Raw genomic sequence first — 19,327 nt, forward strand, 5'->3', positions numbered from 1 at the left:
TATTGATGGTATTTGTCTATATATTCTCAATGAAATTTAATTGTAAATCAAAGTTATAAACATCAAAACATTTAAAATATTTATAATTACTTTTGGATATTTGCAATAGTTTTAATACGATAGCAAACTTATAATTTTTACTTATAAAATTTATCATAAAATATAAGCTTAATGCACTTATTTATAAAAAACAAGATAGAATATACAATTAGATCTAGGCCTCAGCATATATATTGAGAACCGAAAACCAAACTTAAACTGAACAAAAAAAACAAAAAAAAAACAAAAAATGAATAAATGTTTACAAATATCTGAACGATTCTTAAATCCATTAAATTTTGAAAACCAAAACCAAACCGAGTATTGAATGGATAATTCAAATATCCAAAACACAGTTTATATACCTAAAAATTAATAATATATAGTTTTAAAATTATCAAATATTCTAAAATAATACTTAAAATAGAATTAGCTAAAAATCCGGATTACCTACTGCTTTTATCGAATTTATTAAAACTTATCATAATTTCTTGAATATTTTCTTATCTGAAATATTTGAATCTATCAGAGTTATCTGTGTCCAAAAAATCCAACATGTGAATTTTATTTGAATTATTCCAAAATATCTGAAAGAGAATAACCTAACCAAAAATAAGTTGAACTTGAAATTTTATCGGGTTCTTAACACTGTTATCCGAACCAAACCGAAAAATCAAAATAACCAAACTGAAATCCAATTCAAATTCATAAATAATCGAACGGTACTTATATCGTTTGAATCGAGAAATAGAAAACTGGAACCAAACCAATAAAAAAAGAAACAAACTGGAACTGAACCAAAAAACGAACGTCTATACCTAATTATATTAATGAATAAACAGACGGGTTAATAAATTTGTCACAGAAAAAAGAATATCACGTTTTCAAAGCGCGAATCAAAATCTAGACAAACAGATGGGTTAATATATATATATATATGTTGGACCAAACCAAATTTATTAACAACAATCGATCTCAACCCGGATACTCATGCCTAAACACACTTATGAAAAATCAAACAACAACATAAATTTAAAACAAAACGATTGTCCCGCCTTCTAAAGGGCGGGTCAAAATCTAGTATCTATCTTATAGTTCTTTTCAATCATAACATTACCTTATCAAGATATTATTTGACTTAAATACAAAACACATTTTTAATCAAAGTTCTCACATGTTCCGTTCAATATAATTTGTTCAATCTTCAAAACCTAATTATTTATAAATCATATATGGACATTATAAGAGACTAATAATCATTATAGAGACGATTATAATTTTAATATGAATATGAAGTCATTATATCGATCTCTATATTTTTTCCTGTTCATTATTTTATGTAGTATATAAATATAAAAATTATTGATAAAAAATTATTACACTTTCTATAATTTTAACAATTAATTACCATAAATTATTATTTGAAATATCATTTAGATTATTTGGTAAGTGATATTAATTAGTTCTAGACTTACCTTTTATTTTAGATCAAATTATAATAATTAAATATTGTTTAACTAATCAAATTATAACATATTTTCTTGAATTCTTTTTATGATTGACACCTACGCAAAATTTACTTAAATGACTTCTCATTTGATATATAAGAGGATTTTGTTTTTGAATTAGAAAAATTGCATATGATGGGAAATGTACAATTGAAGTTGGAAAAGAAGATTTACCCTAGATATTGAAATTGTAGAAGATGAAATTGCGATTTCAGAATTTTCTTGTTTGATTTAAGAAAATCAGAGATAAATAATCTCAAGGTTCATTACAAAATACATTAGTTTCTCATTTATAGAAAAATATTCTAATAATCATTACTAAAACAAAATATACTATCTTATATAATTTTATGATTTATTCTATTTTTAATAATAATTTTTTATTTAAATAAATATATTTTATAGAATTTTTGTAAACATAATATAGTTGGGTTAATTATTAAAATTTTATAAGTTCAAGGTATTAATAATAATTATTAAATAAATAAAAAGAGAATTTTTGAAAAAAAAAAGAATTTTGAATAAAAAATGGAGTAATACATTGGACTAAAATACAACTCTATTTTGAAATTAAACCAAATGAAGTAATACATTGGACATGCTCTTACTAAATTAGGTAAATAATACCCAATTTTTAACTGAAAAAACCACAAATGAGTGGTTTTTGTTTCTGTAAAATAACATGCATTCTAATATGGATTATTAACACTAGATCATTTCTAATGGTTCACTCTATTTTTTCTTCAAAATAATGTAACTACGGTTTTTTAAAAAGAAAAACAGAGTAATTCTATAATAGAGTTCAGTTTTAATCTCGTGGTATTCTATTCTAGATTAGAAAACAGAATAATAATGAAAAAAATGAAAAAAATTATTTTAATTGAACCCATTTTTTATCTTTTATAAAATAAGAAATAGAGTTGGGTTGAATTAGTTAACTTTATTTAGAGTAAACAATATAAAGAAACTAGAGATGATCTAATGTGTTATAGATATTTGGCAAAAATAAAATTGTTCTAGATATTATGATATTTTAGATAAAAAAAACCTTTGCATATTCATGTTTAATAACCTTTGCATATTCATGTTTGATATGGACCATATCATATGGACGATTACAAAAATACACGCACAAGATGGTTTTATTTACTTATAACAAAATATGAATTTGTATCCCACTTTCTAAATCCAAAAATAAATAAACAAGATGGATTTTTATGTGCAACAACAATTGTACTTTAAAAGAGTTTTATCTATTCATTCAGAAAAAATATGCCGAGACCATCATCTGTGATGTATTTTAAAAGCATATATTCTTGCAGAGAGGCAAATAAAGGATATATGTCTTCAAAGATTGGTTGTATCAAATACTCTAATTTATAAATGGAATGGCATATACATTTCTTAAAGAAAAACTATGAGCTTCAAGTGCTGAAATCTAGAATAAGAATCTGTGTAATGGTTCTTCTAAATAAAGGGGACCACATTGATTATGTGTTATGCTTTTCCATCTTTTATTCTTTTGTTCTTTTGTGGGGGTTAACTCCACCACTCTTTTATAATTTCATATCTTTTACATCCATTTCAAAATAAATTTTACTAATTTTAACATATAAAAGAACTAGTAACTTAATATATTAAATTATTACATCACCAACGTACACTGGTACATGAAAATGGAGCAATTATAAGAAAACTAAATATATTAAACAAAAACATTCGGTTAAGAAGGCATACTCAAAAGAGACACAATAATCAAACAACTTCAACTGGTCTCTGTTTTTATTTCCCTTCCAGCCGTCGGGAATCAAAAGCAACTGAAGATTAGTCTGAAAACAATCTTTATTGGAACAATTATCTTTCATAGTCAGTTCATTAAAAAGATACCAATTACAGTGAATCATCCAAAATTTTGCTGATTTAATTTTGTTCCAAAATATATACATATTCTACTGGAAAAGAAAACATAATAATAAGATAGATACAGTAAGTTTTTTCCGATTCTGATGGCTGGGATAACACCAAATCCAGTTCCAAGGTTGTCCACACAGACAAACCTTTTATTCCGAACTCTTTTTTTCGAACTCTTTGCCTAGTCATACATTTTAGTTACATTTAACGTGCTTAAAATTTTGCAGAAATTATAACATGATTAGTGGTATATATCTTGTCATAAGTACCTAACATATATAATAATCATATTATTTATTTTTATGATTAAAATCTTATACTATAAAGAAGAAGATTATTCTCTTCTCCTCTTGCCACCTCATCAAATAGTTCAAGGAGGCGGTGACAGCTGTCCAGGTAACCAAAGTTCTGCGTTTCATTTAAATGATGCGGGAAATGGGCTTCGATCTAATTTATTCTTCCTCTCCCTCTCCATGACAAATCATCACCAGTCACAAATTCTTTACTGCTTCTTCAATTTACTAACGACACCAGATCGACATCTCTTTACCTTCGCTTTCTCACCCCATCCTCGCTATATAACAGTAGGTTCAAGTCAGATATAATCCTCACAACCTGTCGTTACTTTCAAGACACCAAGTCTCCACGGCCTCTTATCGCCGTTAAGCCATTGTTCCTCCGGTGGAGCTAATTTACAAATTGCTTCTCTAATTCAGTAGTTTCTAAACTAAATCTAACCAACATCGAAATAAGGTTTTACATTACTCTGGTTCAACAAGCCATACCATAGGGACGATCTCTTATGATTTCATTTGGTTTACAGGATTAGTCATAAACGAAGGTATCTCGAAGCCTTCTTCACGGAAACCCCTTCCAAGCACGAAGCCATCCAGGTTTCTGATGTTACGCAGTCGTGGTTGATCTCGCACGGTTCCGTAGATGTCAAATTTACGATTTTACTTCTTTCTGCTTATATTTGCATGTTTGCTTCTCTCCCTCTGACTTCTCATGGGATTAGATTCCTGACACTAGCCAAGCTTTTCCCACAGCACAGCAGGTCACCACCGGCTGACTTATGTAGCTGACCAACATCGCCGGTGCAGTTATCCACGATTCGTTCCAGTTTGGGTCGGACGCTTTTGAAACGCTTTAAAAAGGTTACGACATTCAAAGTGTCAAATTGCAATTCTCTCTGATATTTTCATCTCCACATTTGTTTGATTTCTCTTTATTTGCTTCTTCAGAAACAACAAAAGGAAAGTGGGTGAGAAGAAGGCACATACCACCATGTAAGACGTTTAACTTTGTGTAGTTACATACAACTTTAAGACTTGATTGATCTAATAAGGGTTTTCCTTTTTGTTTGTTATGATTCTCTCTACTATAGGAGACGTACGCGTAGGTGCCTGGCAACTCAACCAAGGGTAGTATTTTGCTATACTCGGCTTATATTTTGTTACTCTACGTTTTCTTTCAAAAAATATGTGTTTCGTTATGCATACATTCAACTGTCGTTGGTCTGATTCTTTTTCAATTCAGAGGAAAGATTTGCTATGTTTTTCTTTCTTTGGCTTTATCAAATCGGACAAGGGACATACAGTAGCGTGTTCGGTGCATGAGAGCCTGAAACATGAAGAATAGTGGCTTCCAAGAAGGCTAGGTTCGACAATTTTGAGCCAGATAGTGTTTGGTCCATTCACAAGACTGTGTGTGATCATCCCAGCATTATCAAACTACAAGGTTTGGTTATTTGATCTTCGTAAGAGGAAAATGAGCTATTTGAGGTTAGACAGATGTTAGTTTTGTAAGTTTTCTCTTAAATCAAAAGCTAATGGTAGGACCTTAATTAGCATTTGAGGAATTCAAGTACATCTAGAGGGAAAGGTCTTAAGAAGAAAGAATGGGAAAGTTACATGTTTTGTGAAGCATAATATTCTGGCATGAATAAGGTTAACGTTTCACATGTTTCGCTCACTATAATCTCTGACTTTCTTTTTCTTGATTAGAAACTGACAAAATTGGATTTCTGGAAAGCGATTCGATGAGACGCAGACAAGATGCAAATGCTCATGTGTGTGAAACTAAAAGTAGATGTATGTGCATGTGCCCGTGCCATGAAGGGATTTGTGCATACAAGTATTGGGTTTGTTCTTTTGCAAAATGTCTAACATAGCGGAGAAGAGATCATGGAAAGAGTTGGATTTCGTGGATGATGGTCAAAAGGGTTGTCTAAAGTTGAAATCATTTTGGTTGGGGAAAGAAGTTTGTGTTATGGTCCAAACTGCAAAACTATTGTAATTTTTATGTTATTCTTACACCCAGAAAATTTAAAAAGTAGAAAAGAAACATGATGAGAATCTTATTTTCTTGTAATTCAAGAATAATAATATTGGTAAATAATAATTTTCTTTTGTTACGGCATAGGAGCACCGACAAACATGTCTTAGCAAATTGATTCTGCAACAGTAAAACTATTTTATTTGTTACACTGCTTGGTCTACAACTGCATTTGGGATTTTTCTAAAGAAATATCTACACACATTTTGGTGAATACCATAGCCGTTAGATAAGAGGTGTAAAATTGTGAATTTGTAACAAAAATAGAAAGCTATTTCGACATGATAATAACCCGAAAGTATTAATCTCACTATCTGATGAAAATATCATTACATTCTCATGCAAGAGTATAATGATGGAGTTTGTATTGCCTAACTGTTCAGAGATTAACTACCTTTTACTATCTATATCTATACTATTAAAACAGAATATCTATATCTATACTATTAAAGTACAAGCATGTTTTGGATTTTTACTCCTTTTACCCCTACTGAAGAACCTTTCCTTTGTATTCATTAAGGGTATTCTGGACATTCTGCGCCAATTTCTTCTTAATTATTTTTTGATTTGTCATTAATCACCGGTTTCCTAATTTAATTCCGGCCTGCGATTATTTCTTTGTTTGATACTGCATCGATTATTTCCATGTTTGATACTGTTATTAACCACCTGTTTTCTAATTCTAAAATTATTAATTTTGACAACAATCATTATCATTTAGAACGATTTTGAAAAATATAAATATATTTTAAACAAATTTCCAACTTATGATCACCGAATTTGTCTTATCATTAGAAAAAATCACAATATTAAAAATACCGGGTTACAAACCGGTAATTCGTTCAACGGCAGGTCCGAGTCGGGTTTCAAAACACCGATCAAAACTATAAAACTGTTATATTGATTTATATTTAAAATATCTAATTCAAAATTAAAACCCTAAGAATACATGTACAGTATAGTTTTAACCGAACATAAACCCGGATATAAAACACATATATGAGACGGGTTATATAAATGCATATACAAGACGGATTATATAAATGTGATTATATAAAATTTTCACCAAATATAAACCCGCGCTTTGAAAGCGCGGATCAAAATCTAGGTATTTGATTCAGTTTCGGTATGTGATTATTTCCATGTTTGATACTGCATTGTTTTAGTATTTTTCCAACCGGTCATGTTTGAAACTGCGTCGTTTTTAAACTATTTAATGTTTTGGTTTTAAACCGCTTTTTCCTAAATCTAATCTCATCTACTATTGATTATTTTCTGATTCGAAATGATAATAGAGTTGAATATTGCCGAACAGAACTAAAGTTTTCGGTGAAGTCGTTTGGTTCCGTTATGAGTTTGGTTAGACTGGTAAGTTATTTAAATTCAATAATAGCAATGCCGATTATTCATTAAGATTTTAGTTAATTTTAAAATTATTAATTTTGACAACAATCATTATCATTTAAAACAATTTTGAAAAAATATAAATATATTTTAAACAAATTTCCAACTTATGATCACCGAATTTGTCTTATCATTAAAAAAAATCTCAATATTAAAAATATCGGGTTACCGGGGTAACCCGTTCAATGGCAGGTCCGAGTCGGGTTTCAAAACACCGATCAAAACTATAAAACTGTTATATTAATTTATATTTAAAATATCTAATTCATAATTCAAAATTGGAAACCTAAAAACATTTACAATATAGTTTAACCGAAAATAAACTCGGATATAAAATACATATATGAAACGGGTTATATAAATGCATATACAAGACAGATTATATAAATGTGATTATATAAAGTTTTCACCAAAAATAAATCCGCGCTTCCAAAGCGCGGATCAAAATCTAGTCTATACTATTAAAACAGAAGCACAACTTTGGACCATACTTAATCCTAGTTAGAATTTATTAAAAAAACTATAGATTATAATTAATTCAAGTATAATATTAATATTAGTCCTAACAATCTAAAATTAAATCTCGCTGATGTTAATTATGGCAACAATTTAAATGGAACAATTATTAATGATCGGTTTTAAGGTAACAATGTTTATGGTAAGTTTTGTAAAATACCATAATCTAATACCACATATATTTATAGAGAAAAAAATAAATACAACTTTCCTTAGTTACCAATAATATTTCCGAAATTAATTAAAAATAATTTATTTTATATTTTCGAATTTATAAAATGTTCACATGTGAATATTTTGCAACATACTATATTTTACCAAAAACAATACACATTAAATTTATCTTGAGATTTGAAAACAAGGATCAAAATTAATATAATTAAATATTTAAATGTCTAATGCAAAAATTGAAACTAAATTAAAAAGATTTAAAATAACAGTTTAACTCAAGCCTTAAATCAAACTGGATTACATATCGTCATCTATTGGCTCAACCGGTTGCTTCAGGTTTTAGCGGTTTCTTTACGATTTTTATCAAGATTTTTAAATGATGGATATATCGTAAAACTCAAAGTAGTTTTATATTGGTTCATTAGGTTTAAAGTCCGTGGGTTTAAATTTTAAAATTAAAAAGTAACAGTTTAAACCAAATTGAATTACATATCGATATCTACCAGTTCAACTGGTAGCTTCGGGTTTTAGCGATTTCTTTATGAGTTTAAATTATAGATATTTCTTAAAACTCAAACTGAATTTTATATCGGATCAGTGGATTCAAGCTATATTTAAAAAAACTTATTTAAATTTAAAAATTGTTTTGAATAAACAAAATTTTACAAATCAACAAAACATTTATAACACTGTTAATAAGAAAATTTATCATATTAGTAAACAAACAAACAAATATATAAATTTATCATATCCGCTCTTTGAAAGGGCGGGTCAAAATCTAGTTCTATTTATACATGACACTAATCATCTATTTCAAACTTTCGAGCTGAATTAATAAAAAGATAAACGATAGTTTATTAGTTGTATAATTGGAAGATAGAGAAAATAATATATATTTAAAGGAAAATATAATATTTTCAAAAGTCAGTGTCTAATATAAACAAGTATCCTTTTATTTTTTGGTTTTATCATCAAATTATATGTTTGCTTTTTCTTAAAGTACTAAATAAATATCGAAGACTTCAAAGTTCGAATACAATTCACAACCATTTTCATAAGAAGAATTTAAGAGTCAAAAAGGTGGCTTATATAAAAAGTTACTAAATGCAAAAAAACTATTCAAAATTGATTTATTTCTGTAAAATTAAAAGTGAAATTTTATTTTAATTACTTTGTAAAAACTTATGTTTGAATTTATATTCTTAGAAATATATATTCTATTATCTTTATTTTGTGATTAATTTTACTAAATATTATATATATAAATTCAAATATAACATTTTACAAAGTAAATAAGTAAAAGTTCACTTTTAATTTTAATTTCAAAAATATAATCTGCGCGTAGCGCGGAGACAGACCTAAATCTTAATCTACGAGTACTTAAAGAAATTTTGATCTATGAGTACAAAAAATTAAATACATCGTCTAAATAAAAAAAATATCCTTACAAAAATCACAACAATATAATTATAATTATGCTATGCCAATTCTCAAAAAAAAAAAACAATATAATTATGCTATTTTTTTTGGTAAAATATAATTATGCTATTTTGGTCGTCAACAACGACTAATTCAGTTCTCAATATCATAAAATGTTATATAAATAAAGATTAAATGTAAATAATTTTTTTACAAAAACAGATAAGTATTCTTTTGAAACTTAAAAATGTTTATCTAAACCTTTAATTACATCAAAATCCCGCGCAAAGCGCGGATTTCCCCTAATATAGAATAAAATAAAGATAAATTAATAAGAGGATGACAAGTTGAATTTGAGTCTTTCAAGTATCAGAAAGAGTTTCCGCGGTAGAAAACGTACCTCACTGGCATCATTAACCCCTGTCTTTTAATCGGGATTCTTAACACATGATTTGATATTTTTCTTTTATTTTTTAATATTTTCGACTAAGAGACGGCTTTTATATCTTTTATTTAAGAGACGTTTCTTAACTTTTCTTAACTAAAATCTAAGAAAAACTAACAACCGTCTCTTATCCGAAGGTAAGAACCACAGTTAAGAGACCAAAATTAATTACAGTCTTATACTCTCACACATTTTACATTTATATTTAATTTCATTAATATATCAGTGAGAGACTGAGCTAGAGCTTGCCACTAATAATGGTATATATGCTTAAATTTTAAATGGTAAAAAAAGTTACAGAAATAATATGGTTAACTTTTTAAAAAAGTTTATGTACTTTAAAAAAATTGGGGGATGGTTGTGCATTTTAGTGATTAAACTAGGATATAAAATAGAAAAATTCTCATGGTTACTCTTTTTAGTTTATCTTCACAAAAATAGCATCTAAAGAGAAAAAATGATCAAAAGATTATTTTATTCAAGAGTTGATTACTCCAACAGACACAATTTTCTTTTTTTTAACACTTTTAGGCACTTGTCACTTGAGAGGCACTTTCTCCCTCTCACTCCCAGTGTTTTGACATGATTATCCTTTTGCTGTGGTTAAGACTTTGAAAAGATGAGTTAGTTTTATTAATATAATATTCTGCCAGCTTCTCTCCACTCGCTCACTTTCTTCTTTTCTTTTTTATGGTTTTTTGAACCATTAGATATAAGAAGTGAAAGTAGATCGTATGGTCAGAATTACTTGAACTTTTCTAATACTACTTTATCAGTCTCATCTATTTATTTATGTGATTACTTCAACATATTTAAAATATATAAATAAATAAATTTGTTATCATAAATTATGTCTTTTTATTCTCTATATTTTAAGATCCATTTTGGTATATTTTTGCAATTTGAATATGAAAAAAATTGTGGAATGGACACCTTAAATGTATACAAAAACTGTACGTGGCTTAGTGTTCATTTGAGAAATGTGGTTTCATATTAACTAAATTAACCAAGATCGTATTTTGACTCTTTGAACCTTGACAAAAGACAATATGTCTATGAGTTACCGTGTTGAAGTGAGTCTCTCTGATATGCATATGTGTATATGTGTTTGTGGATGCTGAAATGGTTGTCGTTTGTGGATGTGGACGAAAGTTCACTGTTGTCATTTGTGGATGTGGATAACTGATAGAATATCAAGAAACTATAGTCGTCAAGTTAAAAACTCACATATCCAACTAATAGAAGGTCCACAAACTGTTTCATTGTGTCAAAATATTTTCTAAATCCAATCAACTAAACAAAATGTTCAATAAACAGATGAGGCCAATTTTATTAATCATGAGGAAGGGTTTATAGTCACAGTCACAAACAAGAGTTTTCATCATCCTTAAAATCTCTAATAGACACACCACAAAACATAATCACTAAATATAATAGACACGAGAGCTTGTCGTCATCTTTTCCACAACTGAGGTCGGATCTGCTCGTCGTCACGTCCTCTCCAGACCAGATAGAAAAAAGTGTTGTGGACAGAAAAGGTGTGAACGTCAGATTTGTGAAAAATAAAAACAGAGAGACTGTGGATGTGGATGATCGTGATCAGTTCTGGCCATCAGTTTCACCAGCATACCTAAAATCAATTTGAAATCATTTTCCAATTCCAAATCACTAATTTCCAAGCCCTCGCAAATCAACATCTTTCAAGCTCTAATCTCAATCAGATAACCAAGAGGCAAATCACATTTGATTTTTTGTCCCTCCAACTCGGATCTGAAACAAAAATCAAATAAATAATTGCATGATTGCTGAAAATGTGAGAAGAAAGAACAAGAAACAATCAGTAATCATCTTCAAAGCCATTAACCGATTTAAACACCAAAAAGACGCCTTAAACAGAGTTACAAAATCAAATCGAATAAACCCTAAAATTGGGAAGAATGAAATCTTTGAAAAAGGGCAAGAAAGTCCACGAGGCTAGATTAAAACGGAAAATACATGAAATGTAGACTCAAACAAATCCAGAAACAGTCTCGACAAAAAAAAACCTAGAATGGAAAGAAGAAATAACCTAATTAGTTCATGAAATCGCAAAGGGGATTGAAACAGGAGATTAGAAAAATAAGAAAGCTAGACATTTTCCGACAAAAATCTAAGAAATGTGCAAAAAGGAGAAAATGGTTAACCTGATGAAGCGGCGGATCTGGTTCCTGAGAAGCACTGGCGTTCTTCTTCGCCGCGGCGTGAGAAGACTTGGATTTCTTCTTCGCCATTAACTTCGTCGAATTTCTGGGCAGTAAGGAGTTACGGTTTTTTGAATTGGGGGAAAAGAGGATTGTATCTGTTTCGAAAATCAAAAGAAGAAGAAAAGAAGTTTTTGTTTGGGTTTGTCCAACAAACGACAAAAAAATATTAGAATAAAAGAAACCATGGTTAGTTTTAGTATGGTTAGTGAAGTGTAGAGTGGTCAAAAATGAGGACAAGGATGACTTTAGACATGCATATTGTGCTTTCCAAGTGGGAAGTGTCTAAAGGAGTAAATCCAAAGACACAATGTGTCTTAGAAGGTAAAAAAATCTTTATTCAATGGTAAAATATGCATTTATACCTCTTGGTTAACTTAGTTTAAAATTAAAAGGTAGGTTTTAGGTATGAAGTTTTAAATTTCAAAAAACAAAAAGAAAATAAATATTAAAACTTTCAAAATAAAAAAGGGTCATTTTATTTTTTGAAAACTATTTTCCGACAAAAACTAAAAAAAAAGGTATCTGAGAGAATTGGTATAGAAATGATATGATTCTAATGGTCACTTTCCCAATATATTGGGCCGAGTATTAATGGGCTAAAAGGGGCTTTATCCATACGAAACTAGCCGAATACAGTATATGATGGCCTACTTATGGAAGCCGCGTGTAAGTCGCCACACTGGACTTTTGACCCGGCGCGGCTGCCGGATAAAGGAGAAAATTTTATTTAAATCCCGACGAGATTTTATCACCCAAAAATAAATAACAATAATAATAATAATAAACAGAAACGACAAGAAAACAAACGCAAAGTTCCAACGAAATCGAAATTCGCATTTTGCTCCTCCTCATGGAGATGTAATGGTACCAAGATAGCTTGAATCCAAGTCCAAAGAGAGAGAATCAGTTTTCTCAGATCTGAGAGAAGATGCCGGAGACGGGAGACATCGATCGCCAGATCGAGCAGCTGATGGAGTGTAAAGCGTTGTCGGAGGCGGAGGTGAAGACGCTCTGCGAGCAAGCGAAGGCGGTTCTGGTGGAGGAGTGGAATGTTCAGCCGGTTAAGTGTCCGGTTACGGTTTGCGGCGATATTCACGGTCAATTCTACGATCTGATTGAGCTTTTCAAGATCGGTGGCTCTTCTCCAGACACCAATTATCTCTTCATGGGCGATTATGTAGGTTAGTCAGTTAGTTTTGTCTACCGATTCCATTAATTCGAATTTGATAGATTATTGTAAGCTTTTGGACTTTAGAGATATGATAGTAACGTTCCATGTAACTTGTGAGAAGCTTCTAGTAGTGTATGTTTACATTGTTGTCTGATATGGGAGGCATTAGTCAGCCGGGGAGCTTGTTGCTTTTATTGGGCCTAAGCCTTCGAGTCAATCAGCTATAAGCCTGGGCATTTCGGGTATGTTCGGGTATTTTGGTTTCCGGTAGTTCGGGTAGGAGGTTGGAGGATCAGTTTACTACTTAGACCTATTTTCGGTTCGTTCGGTTCGGATAGTATATCTAGGAACCGGAAAATACCAAAAAAAAATTGGTTCTCATTTGGTTCTGGTTCGGGTTGTTAAGATAGTTCGGTTAAAATATCGGTTATTTAGGATAAAATGTCAAATGATTAGGAAGATTTAGATAAAAAAAATTGGATATTTCGGATTACTTCGGATAAAACTATCTGGATACTTTCGGGTAGTTCGGATATTTTATAATAATTTAGTTATCTTTAAATATTTTTCGGATTCTTTAAATAAATTTTTAAGTTATAAATATATATTTAGTTATGTTATATGTATATATAATTAGTAATTTTAGATTTTCGGGTACCCGTTTGATTTTTGGTTCCGGTTCGGTTCGGTTATTTCGGATATAGAAATATAGAAACTATTCAGATATTCTAAGTTTTTCGGTTTGGGTTCGGGTATTTTCATTTTGGTTCCGGTTTATAATCATCTCCAATAGTAAAAATTTCTCTTTGTATATGGATGTAGTTAGTCCTGCTAAATCTTTGTGTTTTGTTTATTTTATTATGTTTTGTCATCTGTTTCTGCATAACCTTTTAACAATAACATTTCTGTGTAATTTGATACGTTGGAGTAGTATTTGTTTGGATTGTTTGCATACTAGGATTTGTGTGTGTTTTGATGGATCCTATTTACTGTGTTAATGTGTGAAGATCGAGGGTATTATTCCGTGGAGACAGTCTCACTTTTGGTAGCTTTGAAAGTTAGATACAGAGATAGACTTACCATCCTTAGAGGGAACCACGAAAGCCGCCAAATCACTCAAGTGTAAGTGTCTTGTAATCGAAGAAAGCCATTGTCTGTTTTAAAGCACTCATCAAGAGCTTAGCTTTTAACCTTTTCAGATATGGATTCTACGATGAATGCTTGAGGAAATATGGAAACGCTAATGTGTGGAAGCACTTCACTGACCTTTTTGATTACCTTCCTCTTACAGCTCTCATTGAGAGTCAGGTTTGGTTCTAATAAAGCCTTCTATCCTTTATATGCCTCCATTGTTTATTGACATAGCTTGTTATACTTCTCGGTAGGTGTTCTGTTTACATGGAGGACTTTCACCTTCTTTAGATACACTTGACAATATCCGATCTTTAGATCGAATTCAAGAGGTAAGTAAGTTCCAAACCTAACAAAAGCTGATGCATGCCACTATATATTGTATGATGTAACTAAAAAACCTTTGTCTTGCTGTGCCCTTTAGGTTCCACATGAAGGACCAATGTGTGATCTGTTATGGTCCGATCCAGATGATCGATGCGGTTGGGGAATATCTCCTCGTGGCGCAGGCTACACTTTCGGACAAGACATCGCTACTCAGTTTAACCACACTAATGGGCTCAGTCTGATATCAAGAGCGCACCAACTGGTCATGGAAGGTTTTAATTGGTGCCAAGATAAGAACGTTGTTACTGTGTTTAGTGCCCCAAACTATTGCTACCGGTGCGGCAACATGGCTGCGATTCTAGAGATCGGCGAGAACATGGACCAGAACTTCCTTCAGTTTGATCCAGCTCCACGTCAAGTTGAGCCTGAAACTACACGGAAGACTCCAGATTATTTTTTGTAAGTACACAAAAAGAAGACAGAAACTAGTTCTTGTTCTCATTTGCTTCTGTTCTTAACCTTTCCCTGTAATTTCATTTTCTGTTCGTTAAAACTGATATGAGCGTTACAAAAGATTATGGTTCAACCGTTCAAGTAACTGAAACCGCTCTATTACCCAACCATATTGATGAAGCCTAAGTAGAATATAGATTATGAATGATATGAATGAAACTAAGTGTTGTGGAGAGGTACATATAGTACATAACAAGCTTTGAATAGCTGTCTTAGCTGCTGAGGTCGAATAGTAATTATTTGTTCCCTAAAAGTAAAACCATGAAAGAAAGAAGAAGTCGTGAATTGTATAACCCATCGTGTAAAACGATATCTTTGGTTTCCTGACTGAAGGATGCATGTTCCTTGACCCAAAACCTTATAGTCATAGAACAAAAAGGACATGTTTTATATAAACAGTCGACCAATCACTGGCTATATACATTCTTATAATGACGGGCTATATATACATTTCTAACTTCAAACTCGTGATGTTGGAGATATATGTGAACTTGTAAACTAAATATATATGTGCCAATCAACAACTGTAAGAATGTCTAGAACACGATAGTGTGATCTACTTTGAGGGAAAATGACCAATTAATTCCCCAAATATTTAAAATTAATAATTTTATTCCCCAACTATTGGGTACACAAAAGGGAAAATTCTTTAAAAATACACAGACTGAGTTTCTTTTGCTGAAAAAATACACGAATTTTGTTGGCTTCCCAAAAAATACACAAACTAATTTTGATTGTCCATAAAATACATGAACTTTTGAATTTTGAAGGTTTCACACCTCGATTTTAACGGTGTAAACAGTGACTAACAGAATAGTAAGACGCCGTTAGACGTCGTTAACTCTGATTAAAAAGTTCATGTATTTTATGGACAACCAAAATTAGTTCGTGTATTTTTCGGGAAGCCTAAAAAGTTTATGTATTTTTTCAGCAGAGGAAATTTAGTATGTGTATTTTTAAGGAATTTTCAAATGGAGTTTGGATATTTCATATACTATTCAGAGGCTAAATATCTGGATCCAATACATATCCAAAATTTTATATTTGTAAACTTTCGGTTTGGTTTTGGAACAGATATTTTCGATCTGAAAAATCCAGATCCGAAAAAAAGGCCCAAACCCGACCCAAAGATCTGAAAAAAATACATTCTCTATCATACGATATAGGTCCGAGATTTTATATTTGTAAACTTTCGGTTTGATTTTAGACTGAATATTTCCAGGTCAGTTCTGATTCAAGTTTTTGAATCCGGCTAGACATTTTAGCCGGATTCAAAAACTTGAATCGGAACTGACCCAAAAATATTCTGTCCAAAACCAAACCAAAAGTTTACAAATATTTGTTGAGTCCAATTTAGTCGAAATCTATCATATATATCTAAAAATTCACAAACAACTCTAAATTTTACATTGAAAGTTTCATACTAATTAAAAATGTTTCTGTTACAAAAACAAAACTAAAAAATATTGCAAAAATAATAAAAAAATTGTTAGCAGAAAGATCTTGTCGGATTGAATCTATTGGTGTCGATTTTATTAGGCCCAGGTGTATTCGGATCAGTTCTTTTTGGTTTCAATTCTTTCAAGTAGAAGAGTTTTGGATCCAACAAATATTTGTAAACTTTCGGTTTGGTTTTGGACCGAATATTTTCGGATCAGTTCCAATCCAAGTTTTTGAATCCGGCTAAAATGTCAAGATTAGGTCTAGATATTTTAGCCGGATTCAAAAACTTGGATCGAAACTGATCCGAAAATATTCGGTCCAAAACCAAACCGAAAGTTTACAAATATAAAATTTTAGATCTGTATTGGGTCCAGATATTTAGCATCTGAATAGGATATGAAATATTCAAACTCCATTTGAAAATTCCTTAAAAATACACATACTAAATTTCTTTTGCTGAAAAAATACACGAACTTTTTAGGCTTCCCAAAAAATACACGAACTAATTTTGGTTGTCCATAAAATATATGAACTTTTTATTCAGAGTTAACGGCGTCTAACGGCGCCTTACTATTCTGTTAGTTACTGTTTACACCGTTAAAATTGAGGTGTGAAACCTTCAAAATTCAAAAGTTCGTGTATTTTATGGACAATCAAAATTAGTTTATGTATTTTTTGGGAAGCCAAAAAAGTTTGTGTATTTTTTCAGCAAAAGAAATTCAGTTTGCGTATTTTTAAGAAATTTTCCCTACACAAAATAATTCTTCAACTCCTAATTGACTTAACAAAATTAAACTCATTATTAGTCTACGTTTAATAATTAACAGAGAACGTTAATCAATTGTTTTGCACTTTTTAAGGCATCTTCTTCCCCAAGTCTCTTTCAACGTGAACCCTAAATTCATTCAGAAAACAGTTAGAGAGAGAAATTTTGTGAATCTTGATGAATCAACAAAAAATTTCATTCCGAAAGTCTCAGAAGGATCAAGCAACCATCGAAGAACTTGTAAACGATGCCGCACCTACAACGATCTCTGTCCCAGAACCTGTGAAAGACCTCATCTCAGAACTAGTAACAGAGGCCGAAAGGTATTTAATTGTATCTGTGTGAAAACTTGATTTATTGTTGAGAAATTGCCAAAAATACCATTTTCATAGTACCACTTTTCATGTTTACACTAACCACTTTTACCACTACTTTTAATGAAGGGTTTAGAATTGAAGGTTTAGGATTTAGGGTTTAGATTTAATGTTTTAGGGTTTAAGGTATATAGTTTAGGGTTTAGAGTTGAGGATTTAGGGTTTAGAGTTGAGGATTTAGGGTTTATAGTTTAGACTTTAGGGTTTAGGGTTTAGGATATTGAATTTAGGGTATATAGTTTATAGGGTTTAGAGTTTAGAGTTGAAGATTTTGGGTTTAGAGTTTAGAATTGGAGGTTTAGTATTTAGAATTTGGGATTAGAATTTTGAAAAGCATATAAATACAAAGATATACGAGTTTTTACCATTTTAATAAATAAGGTATTTTTGAAAATGTGTCTTTAGTGGTGGTAAAGATGAATAATGGTACCTTGAAAATGGTATTTTTGAAAATTCCCCTTTATTGTTTCTTCCTATTATTTTGATTTCAGTTATGTTCTTTGCAGAGTAATTGATACAGAAGCTGGTGAGAGTGAAAGAGAGTATGAACGTGGGAATGTGGATTCAGATAGTAGTGAAAATGACGACAGAGATGATTGCGAAGTTGGTGTCGAAGATACAACAGGGTACAAAGAGACAGTGGATATGGCTGATGTAGAAGAAGAGAACGAACCTGAACTGGTCGAAGTGATAGTGTGCGAGAACTTAGAAGAACACTTTGGAGATGTTGCTAGGGAAGATGATAATGATAACTTGGGTGAAGATGGTGGATTTGATATTTGGGACGACGATGCTATTCCAGACCCGTTATCAGCTACATCTGTCTAGGTTTGACCTCTCCACTCACGGACAGCCTCTGTTTTGCTCTCTTGTTCACATTTGAGACTGTTTTTGTTCAGTCTCTATTTTGTACTCACAATCACTCTCTCTGTTTCTACTCGTGTATACACACAAGCACACTCAGTCTCTCTTTACTCTCACATTTGTTTTCTTATTGTAGAGAAGAGAGAACACTTTGATGCTACATTTTATATTGATCTCAAGGATACCTTTTACACAACATTGCACACACATATTTATACAAAAAATACTATTCTTCTTTTTCCTCCGTTTCTTGCGCTCCAAGCTTCTTCTTTTCATTTTTTTTCTACGTGACTCATTGGACACTTCTTCAATTCCAACAGTCTCTCTTTACTCTCACATTTGTTTTCTTATTGTAAAGAAGAGAGAACACTTTGATGCTACATTTTATATTGATCTCAAGGATACCTTTTACACAACATTGCACACACATATTTATACAAAAAACACTATTCTTCTTTTTCCTCCGTTTCTTGCGCTCCAAGCTTCTTCTTTTCATTCTTTTTCTACGTGACTCATAGGACACTTCTTCAATTCCAACAGTCTCTCTCTCTCCTGCAGTCTCTCTTAGTCTCTCTCCCTCTTCGTTTCTATTTCTGTCTCCCTCTCTCTCACTCTCTTCTCTCTTTCTCTTTCATCTTCTTCGTTTCTCTCTCTCTCTCCTGCAGTCTCTCTTCATCTCTATCTTTCTCTTCGTTTCTGCTGTCTCTCTCACTCCCTTCTCTGTTCCCCGTCGTCTCTTACTCTC

The 19,327-nt window shown here is 31.2% G+C and overlaps 2 protein-coding genes and 1 long non-coding RNA gene across 7 annotated transcripts; all 3 read left to right on the forward strand.

Moving 5' to 3' along the window:
• The first annotated feature begins 3,919 nt into the window (after positions 1-3,919).
• On the forward strand, positions 3,920-5,874 carry LOC108826309 (uncharacterized). Of its 5 annotated transcripts, none has more exons than XR_001945424.2 (6): positions 3,922-4,211; positions 4,282-4,351; positions 4,477-4,615; positions 4,703-4,747; positions 4,846-5,242; positions 5,465-5,874. It is a non-coding gene; the product is annotated as an uncharacterized LOC108826309 (long non-coding RNA). The 5 variants fall into 5 exon arrangements; XR_008939263.1 differs by having other exon boundaries at positions 4,508-4,615; XR_001945417.2 differs by having other exon boundaries at positions 3,920-4,211; positions 4,282-4,615.
• Positions 5,875-12,746: 6,872 nt separating this feature from the next.
• LOC108815943 (serine/threonine-protein phosphatase PP2A-5 catalytic subunit) lies at positions 12,747-15,220 on the forward strand. The gene is made up of 5 exons (XM_018588488.2): positions 12,747-13,174; positions 14,172-14,286; positions 14,364-14,472; positions 14,550-14,627; positions 14,720-15,220. The coding sequence occupies exons 1-5, from the start codon at positions 12,922-12,924 to the stop codon at positions 15,083-15,085; spliced, it is 921 nt and encodes a 306-aa protein (XP_018443990.1). The 5' UTR covers positions 12,747-12,921; the 3' UTR covers positions 15,086-15,220.
• A 2,301-nt stretch (positions 15,221-17,521) lies between these two features.
• On the forward strand, positions 17,522-18,546 carry LOC130500703 (uncharacterized). Its single transcript, XM_056995658.1, has 2 exons — positions 17,522-17,667; positions 18,225-18,546. The coding sequence occupies exons 1-2, from the start codon at positions 17,522-17,524 to the stop codon at positions 18,544-18,546; spliced, it is 468 nt and encodes a 155-aa protein (XP_056851638.1).
• The last annotated feature ends 781 nt before the right edge of the window (positions 18,547-19,327 follow it).

The sequence above is a fragment of the Raphanus sativus genome, chromosome 2 (genome assembly GCF_000801105.2).
Source record: "Raphanus sativus cultivar WK10039 chromosome 2, ASM80110v3, whole genome shotgun sequence".
In the NCBI taxonomy this organism is placed as follows: Eukaryota; Viridiplantae; Streptophyta; class Magnoliopsida; order Brassicales; family Brassicaceae; genus Raphanus; species Raphanus sativus.